The sequence below is a fragment of the Rattus norvegicus genome, chromosome 10, assembly GCF_021556685.1.
Source record: "Rattus norvegicus strain SHRSP/BbbUtx chromosome 10, alternate assembly SHRSP_T2T, whole genome shotgun sequence".
Classification (NCBI taxonomy): domain Eukaryota; kingdom Metazoa; phylum Chordata; class Mammalia; order Rodentia; family Muridae; genus Rattus; species Rattus norvegicus.
The window spans coordinates 21,646,729-21,658,579 of NC_141543.1; the positions used below are offsets into that span (position 1 = coordinate 21,646,729).

General features: G+C 47.9%; 1 protein-coding gene and 1 long non-coding RNA gene across 2 annotated transcripts in view; one reads left to right on the top strand and one right to left on the bottom strand.

Moving 5' to 3' along the window:
* Positions 1-8,764, bottom strand: part of Nsg2 (neuronal vesicle trafficking associated 2) — a 60,129-nt gene extending 51,365 nt beyond the window's left edge. Inside the window, 2 exon segments of the mRNA NM_001034152.1 lie at positions 7,633-7,789; positions 8,652-8,764. Of these exon segments, the coding sequence (NP_001029324.1) occupies positions 7,633-7,761 (129 nt within the window). The 5' untranslated portion in view covers positions 7,762-7,789; positions 8,652-8,764.
* On the top strand, positions 5,851-8,458 carry LOC120095055 (uncharacterized). Its single transcript, XR_015631499.1, has 3 exons — positions 5,851-5,922; positions 7,220-7,389; positions 8,286-8,458. It is a non-coding gene; the product is annotated as an uncharacterized LOC120095055 (long non-coding RNA).
* Positions 8,765-11,851: the final 3,087 nt, after the last annotated feature.

Sequence of the window (11,851 nt, forward strand, 5' to 3'; positions counted from 1 at the left end):
TTAGCAGAGGAGGAGCAGGCATGGGGAGGACAGTACGGAACAGATAAGAACAAAATACAGAGATGTAGACAGGAAAGTGTCACAGTAGGAGCTGTCACTATCTGCTAACTTAAAAGGTATGAAAGAACAATACTAAATTTAACATTTGCAAAAGCATGTATTATGTTTTTTCCAAAAATTACCAACGTAACCATTATAACTTTTTTGTTTGTTTAAAGTTACCTTTTTAAATTAACCGAGAATCTTTGCTGCATTTATTGATCACTTTGTATCTATTTTTGGGAACTGCCTGAGCCTCAACCAGTGTGGGGAAGCTCAGAAGCCTCTGGGGAGCCTCTGTGTAGGGGAGTGGGTAGGGAAGGCTGTCCTGTGGAGTGGGTGGGGGAGGCTGTCCTGTGGAGTGGGAGGAGCTGCTCCCTGGAGAGAGGCTGTCATTTCTCATGTCCTGCGTCTTAAGGTTGAAAGACAGGAAGGCTGCCTCTGGATGGGCAATTCACCTCCTCTGCTCAGGATCCGTGCCCTGTGTGAGTTCCGTCTCTCCCAGCCCTCACTCTTGAAGCTCACGAGGCCCGCATGTTTGTCTTTTACAGTTTTCTTGCACAACACACCATGTTAGGTGGCATATTCTGAGTGTCCAAATAAAGGAAGGAAACTGGATCGATGGGCCCCCTCTGGGTCATGCCCAAGCGAGGCCCATTAGACAATGGTCACATTTCCCCCCCCTCGGACAGTAATCTGTTAGGTGGATGTTATGCTCGCCTTACAGCTCCAACAGCACAAACTCCAGAGAGGCTGGACAACCTGCACAAAGCCTCGCAGCTGAGAAGCAGCTTGGCAAAGATTTGAACCCGGGTCTCTAGGATTTTAAGTGCATGTGCTGTACCATAGATTCCATGTCAGATGCCAGTAGCTGATCTCAGAATCTCTCTATTCCTCTCCTCTTAAACGTAGTTGAGACTCCATCCCTAAGATGCTCGAGGATTTAACAATTAGTGGGAAGAAAAAGATCGTGGCGGAGCCTGGAGCTGGCTCAGCTTTGATTGTGATTGTGATTGTGATTGTGGTTGTGATTGTAATTGTGATTGTGATTGTGATTGTGATTGACTTGGGGCTTTGCTGAGGTGGGGGGTGTCTGTCTGTGGTCTGCTTTCTACAGCCTTGACATGTGCTTGCTGGCATCTCCAGGCTATAACGTGCAGAGTTCTGCTACTGTTTTCTTTCTGCAAGGTGGGATCACAGGTAGAAACCTCACAGAGTTTTCCAGAGCACCTGTTTCTTTGTGGCGAGAAGGCCCCAGAGGTAGAATTGGATGCCCCAACTGTCTTAGTTATTTTTTCTATCACTGGGAAGAGACACCATGACCAAGGCAACATATAGAAGAGAGAGTTTGTTGGGGCTTACAGTTTCAGAGGATGAGTCCATGGTTATTACGTCAGGGAGCTTGGTGGCAGGTAGGCAAGCACGGTGCTGGAATAGCAGCTGAGAGCTTTTATGTCAATCCACAAACAGGAGGCAGCGAGCAAACTGACTGGGGACGGCATGAGCTTTTGAAACCTCAAAGCCCTGTGACATGCCCCCCTCCCCCAACGAGGCCACACCTCCTAATCCTTTCCAAACATTTCCACCATCTAGGGGCCAAGTATTCAAATGCATGAGCCTACGGGAGCCGTTATGATTCAAATACCACACCAACTTTTCAGGAGATCCTACCCATAGCCAGAAGACACTTGCCTACTTGATCTTGAGTCTATTTTCCCCACACATCCATTTTTAAACATGGAAGAGGAATCCTGCTAAAAACGTCCTTCTTCCTACTGCGTGGTAGGACGAAGGCTGTTCACTCAGAGCCAGCGACTCAGGCTAAGCGGGCAAAGGGAAACGAGACAGAATGAATTCTCCTCAGGCCACCTGGGCATCAGGTCTTGGTGAAAGTCCACCTAGTTACTGTGTTCATGGTGCCAGACTCAAGAGCACCATTGCTTCACCCCACAACCGTGGCTTCTAGTCAGGCTCCTGCCTCTGCTCTTTCTCTCTCTTACTGTACCTGCAGGGGACCTGGCCACCTCTACTGCGTTAACTGTTCCAATGTTCCCTAGAAGAACAGATGGAAGTGAAGAGAAAATTTCTTAAGAACCATCATGGGCTAAGCCTGTTCATTGTCCACAGGGTGGGCCACAGCCTCCAGCATAAACTTTATGGAATGGAACTCCAGATCCCATTGTCTTCCTTAATTAAGCCCCTCCCCTCCTACACAGCCTAATGCTCACCTCCTCATCCTCATCTCCTAAGTCCCTCCATCTTCTAGCACCTCCCACCAGCCTGCTTGGTGACTTCCCACGGCTGTGTATGTATATTTAATTGAGCACAGGGGTTTCTGGGTGGGTGGAAAGGTGAGTGATGGCTTCCAGTATGGTTGTTATAACCACCGCTATACTTGGTGGTGGTCAGGGAAGGTGTCCAAGGGACCTCCTGCTGGAACTTAGCTTAAGAAGATGAATACTGTCCTGTCAAACCAGCACAGTTAAAAGTTGGGGTGTGAGGTAGACTAGACTTCCAAGACTCCTTGTCTGCAATATTTAGATACACCACTCCATGGACCTGAGCCTTGGTTTCCATGTAGGTTCTGTTGGCATTTGGGGCAGAATCATTCTTTTGGAGGGCAGATGGGAGAAATCATGTGCATGTGTTACAGTGCATAGAGCAGCATCACTAGACACCAACAGAATTACCCATACAGCTATGGTTAACAAAGATGTCTTCAGACATTGCCAAATGTCCACACAGGAGTCAGAGTAACTTCTATCAGGAGTCGCTGTCCGTGGAGGGGTGACATGCTGGTTTTGGGAAAACAAAGTGAGACTACAAGAAATGGAAATTGTACAACAAAAGATCTGGAGTGCCAAGGTAAGGGATTGAGGTTGGCGTCACATGGGGAAGAGACAGGTCACCGCTCTGAGGAAACATCTTAAGAGCTTTGGGTAGCATGCAAGAGATAATGCCCATCTCCTGAGGCAGTCACCAATCTCAGCCACACCGGTCAGGGAGAAAACAACGGAGGCAGTGCTATCTTAGGGAACTATCCATGGCCTCACCTAGAATGGACTCTGAGTCCAAACTAGATACTACGGTTTGGATATAGCCTGAGTGTCTCCCAAAGGATCATGTTTTGGAACTGGGTCCTCAGGAGAGCTATGTTGAGAGATCCAGAACATTTAAGAGGCAGAGTCTAGTGAAAGATATGGAGGCAGGGGTTGGGGAGAGAGTGCCCTCAGAAGGAATGAATGTGTTTCTTCTAGGTGTCCAGTTGATTCCTCAGAGAGTCAAGTAAGTCTCTTGCTTTCTGTCTCAGAGCATGATTGTTCAGTCTGTCTTCCTCATGCTCCCAGAATGATGTCCCTGCCATGTTCTGGACCCAATCAGCCCCAGGTTTCTGATTGACAACAAAAAGCAGACTAAGAAAGGTTCCGGCAGGGATGAAGGAGAGGCTCACAAAGCCCTGCCCATAGGTGAGTAGGATTGGCAGTTGATGGATGGTTGCTGGGCAAGGATGTAATTTCCCTTTGTGGGCGTGGCTAGGAGGTTCCCTGTGCCCACAGTGGATGGTCCCTACACCTATGTGCCTTTAGACAACATTAACTGGACTCTGTGGGTTATTTTTAAAAAGAAGAAAAAGAGGACTGAAGTTGGGAGGAAGTCATTTTGGGAAAGGTTTAGGGGGAGTTGGAAGGGGCTCATATGGTCAAAATACATTTCATATATACATGAAATTCTCAAGGAATGATTTAAAAACATGTAGAAAAAGAAACAAAACAGACTAAGATATTCATCCTTTCCATCATGGTCAAAATCTTTTCTTTTCTTTTTTAGTGTGTGTGTGTGTGTGTGTGTGTGTGTGTGTCTGTGTGTCTGTGTGTGTGTGTCTGTGTGTCTGTGTGTGTGTGTCTGTGTGTGTGCATGTGTCCATCGGGGCCAGAGAAGGGTGTCAGATCTCTCTGGGGCTGAAGTTACAGGTGGTTGTGAGCTGCGTAATTGGGTGCTGGGACCCAAGCCTGAGTCCTTTGCAAGAGCAGAAACCACTCTTAAGCACCAAACCACCTTGTTAGCTGACCCCCTCCACCAAGTGGTTTCTAATGCTTAAATGCCACAATGCTAAAGAGTTCGGTGACTAGATCCAAAGATGGTTTTCCAGGCTACTTAGCAAGCACACTTCATGTCTTGGAGTTTCCAAAGGGAAAACCATGATTTCACAAGGGCACACATGACCTTCCTGATACTATCTTAGCTTCAAACCCTGTCCCACTGGGACCTAATCAAAGGGCTCGCTTCACCCCCTCTCTCATAGCCCCCAGAGAATTCCAGTGCTATCTCCACTTTACATGCAAGGGGGTCAAGTCTGAGGTGGGTTAAGGAACTCATCAGGGAGCCTGGCATGGTAGCGTACAACTCTAACCCCAGCACTTGGGAAGCAGGAACGGGTGCACCTCTGTGATCCGCCAGCCAGCCTGGTCTACATAGTGAGTTCCAGGGCAGCCAGAGGAGAGGGGGAAGGGAGAGGGAGAGGCGGAAGGGAGAGGGAGAGGGGGAAGGGAGAGGGAGAGGGAGAGGGAGAGGGAGAGGGAGAGGGAGAGGGAGAGGGAGAGGGAGAGGGGGAAGGGAGAGGGAGAGGGAGAGGGAGAGGGGAAAGGGAGAGGGAGAGGGGGAAGGGAGAGGGAGAGGGGGAAGGGAGAGGGAGGAGAGGGAGAGGGGGGAGAGGGAGAGGGAGAGGGAGAGGGAGAGGGAGAGGGAGAGGGAGAGGGAGAGGGAGAGGGAGAGGGAGAGGGAGAGGGAGACTATGTCTCAAAAGAAAAGCAAAACAAGAACGGAAAGAGAGAGAGAGAGAGAGAGAGAGAGAGAGAGAGAGAGAGAGAGAGAGGGAGGGAGGAAGGAAGAAACAAACTCATCAGAGCACGTAGGTAAGGGGATTCCAGCAGAAACAGAAACAAGGGTTTAAACCCAGCTAAAACCATTTCTTCCCAGTCCACGCTGATAGCCATCACTTAGGGAAACTGGTCTCTGGGCTAGAATTCACCTTCAACACATTTGCTCTGCTGCCAGGGGGAGCACTGTGTTTGTTCTTGTAAAGACCATAAAATCATGGAGAGATAACTCAGTGGTCAAGCACTCGCCTACCCTGTATACTGTACTAGGTCTGACCTCCTGCCCTGAAAAGTTTGAACAAGTAAAATCTAAGCGTTATCAGCACAGAAAACTACTAAGACAGTTTCTCTCTCAGACAACACTGGGACCTCAGAGAGAATCGATCCATATTGCGGGGCACTGACTGAGTCAGAAACAGAGATCAAACCTGTGCAGTGTCAGACCAGTTCCCAAGGTGGAAGGTTCTGGAACAACACTGCCCAGCTTCTTATCCAGGGCGTCTCCTCACCAACTTTGTTTTGAGGAGTTACATTACCATTCTATGTTTCAATTTCTTTAAACACCTGGTCAAAATAGCCACTTCTTTACCAGGTTCTGTTCACTAGTGAGAGACTGAAATAAAAAACTGTATGTGCATGTGCGCGCGCGCGCGCGTGTGTTTGGGTGTGTGCGCGTGCTCCAGTGTACATGTGGTGTGTTTGCGTATGCGCTCGAGGTGTGTGTGTGTGGGGAGGGGTGGTACACACACTCGACATTTTAAAAGGCACTTGAACATCTTAATTACTCTTATTCTATTTTTGGCTTTGAGCCACTTCACATCTGATGCCACATCTGATTTTGTTCCGACAACCTGATGTATGAGCCTCTTTGCTCCACAGAAGGGGAAACCAACACCCACCCAGGAGAACCACGGGGAGTGCGCGGCATGACCCTGCAGGGCCTCGGTACATCTTTAGGCATGCGCTATGAGACGGCTGACTATGCTGGCGTTGGAGTGACTTCCGGGTACGTCTGGGTTGTTTGCTCAGGGAGAGAAGAAAACTCTCAGAAGGAATTAAGAGAGTAAAGCCAGAGACGGCACACCACTCTCTAGATAGCCCGGAACTGTGTGGGAGGTTTGGAGGAGGTGACCTCCATTGTCTCTCTTCATCACACGCCTCTCAGATGTGCGCATGTGCTGCCAAATTGCAGAACCACAAGACAATATTTTTCCTTCACAAACTACACTTACACCTGCATCCAGGTCCAAACATTTTCAGTTGGTCTTTCCGTGCCTTTGGACCATCCAAACGTTGGCTTATCACGCGAATTTCCAATCCCAGACTTGCAGGTGTGTTATGGGTCTGAAACGGAGTTACTCAACTGTGGCCACACATGGGGGTCATTTGGGGAGACTGCACCTATGCTGATGACCGGATCTCACTCCAGAGGTTCTGACAGAATTGCTCTGGGGCTGGGGGTGACTTCAATAACGGGAGTTTCTAAATCGCCTTGTGTTTTCAACATGAAGTTCAAAACAAACACCGAGTGTGTCTGATGTGCCCGAGGCGAGTTCTCGATACCATCTCTTCATGTCTCCTTAGCAGCAACTGCTTGCTGGAAGCTCATTTTTAAAGGCTTTATTAGTTTCTGAGGGTAGCTCAACAACTCTATTCCTACCACCCACCCTGACACATTCTTCTGTTAAAAACCTCTCTGCTTTCAAAACAAATGACTCAGCCCCAGCCAATCAGCCAGCTCCTTATCTCGATTTAGTTCCTCTTCATTGATTGGATGGAACCAAGTGGTTAAGACACACAATGCCCTCCTGGAGATGCCAATGGAAAACATCGAGCGGATGGGATGATCCATTGTTCCCGTCCCCAGCTCGGGAGCAGGAGCTTTCCCCCTGCAAACCTCTCAGATGACGTGCAATAGCTCATCCCCTAAATCCTTTGCTCCCTCAGGCAGACCTTACGCATTCTCTCCTACTTATGTCTGTGGGATGACACCCCACTGCCACCTCCATTGATGTGGCATCAGCCAGAGGCTGCTTCCCAGTCATCCTCCTGCAGCCACCGTGTCCGAAGGCGCATTCTCTTCCACCTTTGCCTTAAATACCTTTTTTTTCCCTCCGCTCCAAACTCGTACAGCTTTGACTCACCTTCACAACTCCAACTTGGATATTCTCCTCTGCAGCTCACCCATCCTGCCTTCCCTCTCCTACCCCTCCCCACTCATTGTGATGCTTGGGTCCAGCATTTACCACCATGCACTGGGTTCCTCTGAAGAAGGGATTTTTAAACTTTATTTTTTTTTATAGCCAACTCCTAGCAAAGAGGAAAGGTGTGAACTGACAGCTGCTGGATCGAGTCCAATTCCCTGCCTTCCTATCTATACCAATCGATTTCCAAAACACCTCAAGAAAATTAAGACAAGCCTTTCTCCCCCCTTCATCACTGCATAGAAGCTTATATCTATTCATCTGTCATGGTAAGATCCTAACAAGGGAACATTAATTTGCTTGCCCATATATGCAGATTATCAGCAAACACCATAAATCTGCAATAGCACAGGAAGTGTCTTATCTCTGGATACAATGTTTTCCAAGGCAGGGAGCCTGCTTGGTGGCTTGAAGGATGAAAGGGTTTGAGGGAATGAAATCTTTTGCTTCTTGGGTTCCTGGGTTACAGTAGTCTGGGTTCTGGGGGACAAGGGAAGGAAGATCACCGTTACCTTCTCGGGAGCAGACAGCTGTAAATGATTAACCTCCAAGGGCGTGATGAGAGGGACGGTCTGGAAGCCGTCCTCCACGGAAGGCGGCTTGGCTCCCTTCTCTCCAGGGTTGCCATTCAGCTTCACCATGCTTCTGCTGTTTTTTTTTTTCCCAGACCTAAGGCAAGCATCGGGATTCTGGTTACAGCAGGAATGCATGGGGCTGGTGATGCTCTAAGATAGCTCAACTCCAGCAGTATTCGACCTGGTGATAGCCGTCAATCTCCCACTAGATTTCCTGACATGGTTCCCATTGTCCAGAGAAACTTCATTAATCATCAAAATGTGCTAACTGCCCACTGAGTTCACCAACCCTCAAATTAGGGAGCAGGGAAAAAAAAAACAAAAAACCTCAGACCTTCATTTAAAAAAAAAATGAGCTTAAAAAAAAATACCAAGACACAGTGGCTAACATATCCCTAGAGCCCCACTGGCAAGCTTGTTCTTAGCACAAAAGGAAACTCCATTATTCTGGGCCCCCTGCAGTAAGATACATTTCCCCTCACCACCCACATAGCTATTTTGCCTCCCCCCCCCCAATCTCTAAAACACAATCGAATACATTCAATATCTCTCAAGACACACTTCTCTCTCTCTTTTTACATAATATGTAGATTGTACGTGAGATCCAGGTTTCTACATCAGAAAGAGGCTGGCTTGAACCTGATCTCCTTATTCAACCATGAAATACCTCCATTCCCTCAACAGCCAGGGCTTTTTCCCACCCATGGAAAGTTAGCAGCCCCCATACTGCAAGATTGCCAACTAAATAAACAGATCGCATTTATTTCCCTCCGGTTCCCTTTGAAGTCAAGGACTGCTTTCACCGCACCCTCAAAAGCCCGGTACAACTGAATTTCTCCTGTCAATCCTGCTGGTGGGACGTAATTAGACAAACAGAGTTGTTGTGGGGATGACAGGGTGGTAAGGGCTGGGAGGGTGCTGGGGAGTGGTTACAACAAAAACAAATGCCTACTTACTGCGCGGCACTGGTGGGGGTCAGAGCAGAGTCAAGCCAATATGTAGAGGAGGAGGACAAACAGGAGTCCTCCCTCCTCAGCCAGAACGTGGTGCCGAAAAAGCAGCCCTCGCGTGCCTGGATCCGGAGCTTCTGAGAACGAGGCGCCAGCGCGCAGAGAAGATCTGGCAGCTGCCAGCCTGCTCGCTTGCTCGCGCCTCCCACCGGGGACGGCTCCCACACCACCTGTCATCTGGCACCACCTGCTGTTTCTCATGCATGGCCACAACCCCTGCATAGGACAAACGGTTTCAAAAAAAGTGGAAGGGATTTTTGGCTATTCCAAAAACACTAATGTGGTTTATAAAAAAAAAATTTTTTTTACAATTATGTAAAATGCGATTCTGGAGTCTTTGGGGGAAACTGAAAAAGCAGGCACTATTTTTTTTTTTAAAGGGGAAGGGCTCACCTCTTACTGAGACTTCCCTAACAATACTGTAAAACAGAATGGCTCAAAACACCTGCTCTGGGGTTAGAAGAGAAAGTAAACTGGTGGTTATTTTCCATGTCCTGTGCAGTTAACACCTTCCTGGTCTCTTCCAAGCGTCTGCCTCTTCTGTAAACTGTGGTTTCTAACAATGGCGGGGAAATGGAGTGGCACTCAGTGTGGACACACCTGCACAAAGCTCAGACAGTGTGACGCACTGCACAGGCTTGACCTGTGTGGCTCACAATTCCCCCAAGTTTGCCCAGGTCAGGTAAGGTCACAGAACGGGAAAGACCAGAGCTGGGATTTGAACCCGTACTCTTGTCCCCAAAATCCATATCTAGGACAAGACATTAAATGACACGCATTCTGATGTCCAGAGTAAGAAGGAGTGGAGGGGCAGTGCCAACTCTACCTAATGGCTGTGTGGCTCTGGTACATATGCAGCCACTCTCTGAGCTTCTGTTACCTTGCCTATGATGGAGGATGACAACACTTCCATTGCAAAATGGCAGGGACTACGGAAAGAGAATATACCCATGGAGACACCTATGGCTTGTGAGGGATGCTCCGAATGCCTATGTCAACCACAGGGATGGTTCGAGTCCATTGCCAGTGATTTCTCCCGGCTGTGGCTCAAGTCACTGCTCAGCAGCAGTGCTGTCTATGAGGTCCACGACCCATCTGTCCTGGGATTGAGCACCCTCCCCACGTCAATTTAAAAACATTTGTACGTGTGAAAAAATAAATCACCCTACCTAGTGTCCACGTGTTAAAAGGCACAGGAGAGTGTGTGTCGTCTGTACTGTGTAGAAATGAAATGGGTGTAAGGGTTTTTGAGACGATGAAGGCTGCCATCTATCAGCACCGCACAGGGCGGTGTTAAAAGGTGTGAGAGGGGAGTATTCTAAGAAATATTGGATTTCCTTCCCTTCCTCTCCAAAGACCTAAATGACCGCCAGGTTCAAGCACGGCCTGAGGCCAGCACAGTAGAATCAACAACCACATGTTCACTTGTGAACATCAATAACCAATCCTAACGCTGCTGCCCCAAAAGACAAAGAAATCCCATGACTGATTGACAAGGAAAAGCTACACTTTTCAAGCTGGAGGTCCCTAGAGTTTAGCAAGCTCCAGAAAGGGGTTTGTCTGGAGGCAGGGGGAAAGCCAGGCTCGGTGACCTATGAGGTTAGAAGACAAGCTGGAAGGGATGGCGTGCTGGATTCTTACCTTGTTGGAGAACAAGACTGATGGGTTCCAAATGAAATAGAATCATTCTGGCATTAAAAAAAACAAATCATCGAGGGTTGAAAACAAATACGATCACACCGTTTGATGACGTTTTCCATGTGTGCAATATATAAGACATCTATAGAGCAGACTGTGGAGGAAAGAAACCAAGATGGTCCATTATGGTCCTGTAGACCACTTTACGTGGTAAAGCTTTGGGTCCGTGTAATTTGTGAACATTTAAGTATGTCTATTGCAACCTCAGGCTAGCCAAAAAGATACAAAGATGTGGTATGTATGTATGTGCGTGCTTGCATGCATGCGTACGTGTGTGTGTGTGTGTGTGTGTGTGTGTGTGTGTGTGTGTGTGTGTGTGTAATAATCAAAATGCAATAGACAACATCTGCCATGCGGGGTGGGAGAGTCGGCCTCTAGGGCATAAGAGCAAGAGAGCTGGCCCTGCCCCTCACTGGCTGCTGCTGGCCAGGCAGTACTGGAGAGCTCCCCCTGGTGGTGTGAGTGCAGGAGAGCTGCTAGGCTGACCAGTTCAGCTACCACCTAGGTCCAGATCCGGGGCTTTGAGTTTGCCCACCCCAACATCTAACCCATCTATAAACTGCTGAAGATCGTGAAAGGGCCAGCCTGACAGCTCCAAAGTTGCAGGATCTCCATGACACAGAACAACAGTAGGATATCCCAGAGGAGACCTGATGAGGATCCAGTATTGATGGTGTATCAGAAGCCAGAGGTTTTGAACCAGACCCATTCTCATTGCAATGACCATTTGCAAGGAAAGATGAGTGGACCAAAGAGACACGCTGTAGCTTCCGTAGTGAGAGCTTTCTTTTTTCTTTTGTGGGGGGAGGTTGCAAGGGCAGAGGGCAGATATGAAGGGATGGAGAGATGAATGGGATTTGGGTTGCATGATGTAAAATTCACAAGAATAAATCAGTAAAAGATGTTTAAGATTCAATAGGCACAACAGACACATGAAAACAAAACAAAAACAAACTTCAAATAACCAAAAAGAGGAAACTAGAAACAAAAAGTAGGGAGAACAAGAGTAATGAAATAGTAGACTCATATCCAGACATATCGATACTCATTTTAAATGTAAATGGCAGAAGCTGATTGAAAATAGACTTGTCAAAATGGAGGGAAAATATAAATGAACTGTGTTCTAACAATAAGAAACAGCCTGAACGCAGCAATGTAACCAAGTCAGTAGCCACAGAGTATTAACTGGTGTCAGTTACCTCTTCCAGGTCCTCTGAATTTGGTCATAGCACAATCAAGTCAGGTGCCTAAGGTAAGTCATGGCTCTGTCTGTCAACTTCCTGGGGGTTAGCAAGCAAATGAAATGACTAGATTGATTGTGACACTGCTAAGAAGACAATTTGTTAGGAAGGCCCATGGGACCCAGTGACCCCATGGAACACAAACCCAGATTACAGAGAACATTTCTGCCTCATCCTGATCCCCAAAGTCTTCTAGGGACTACGCAG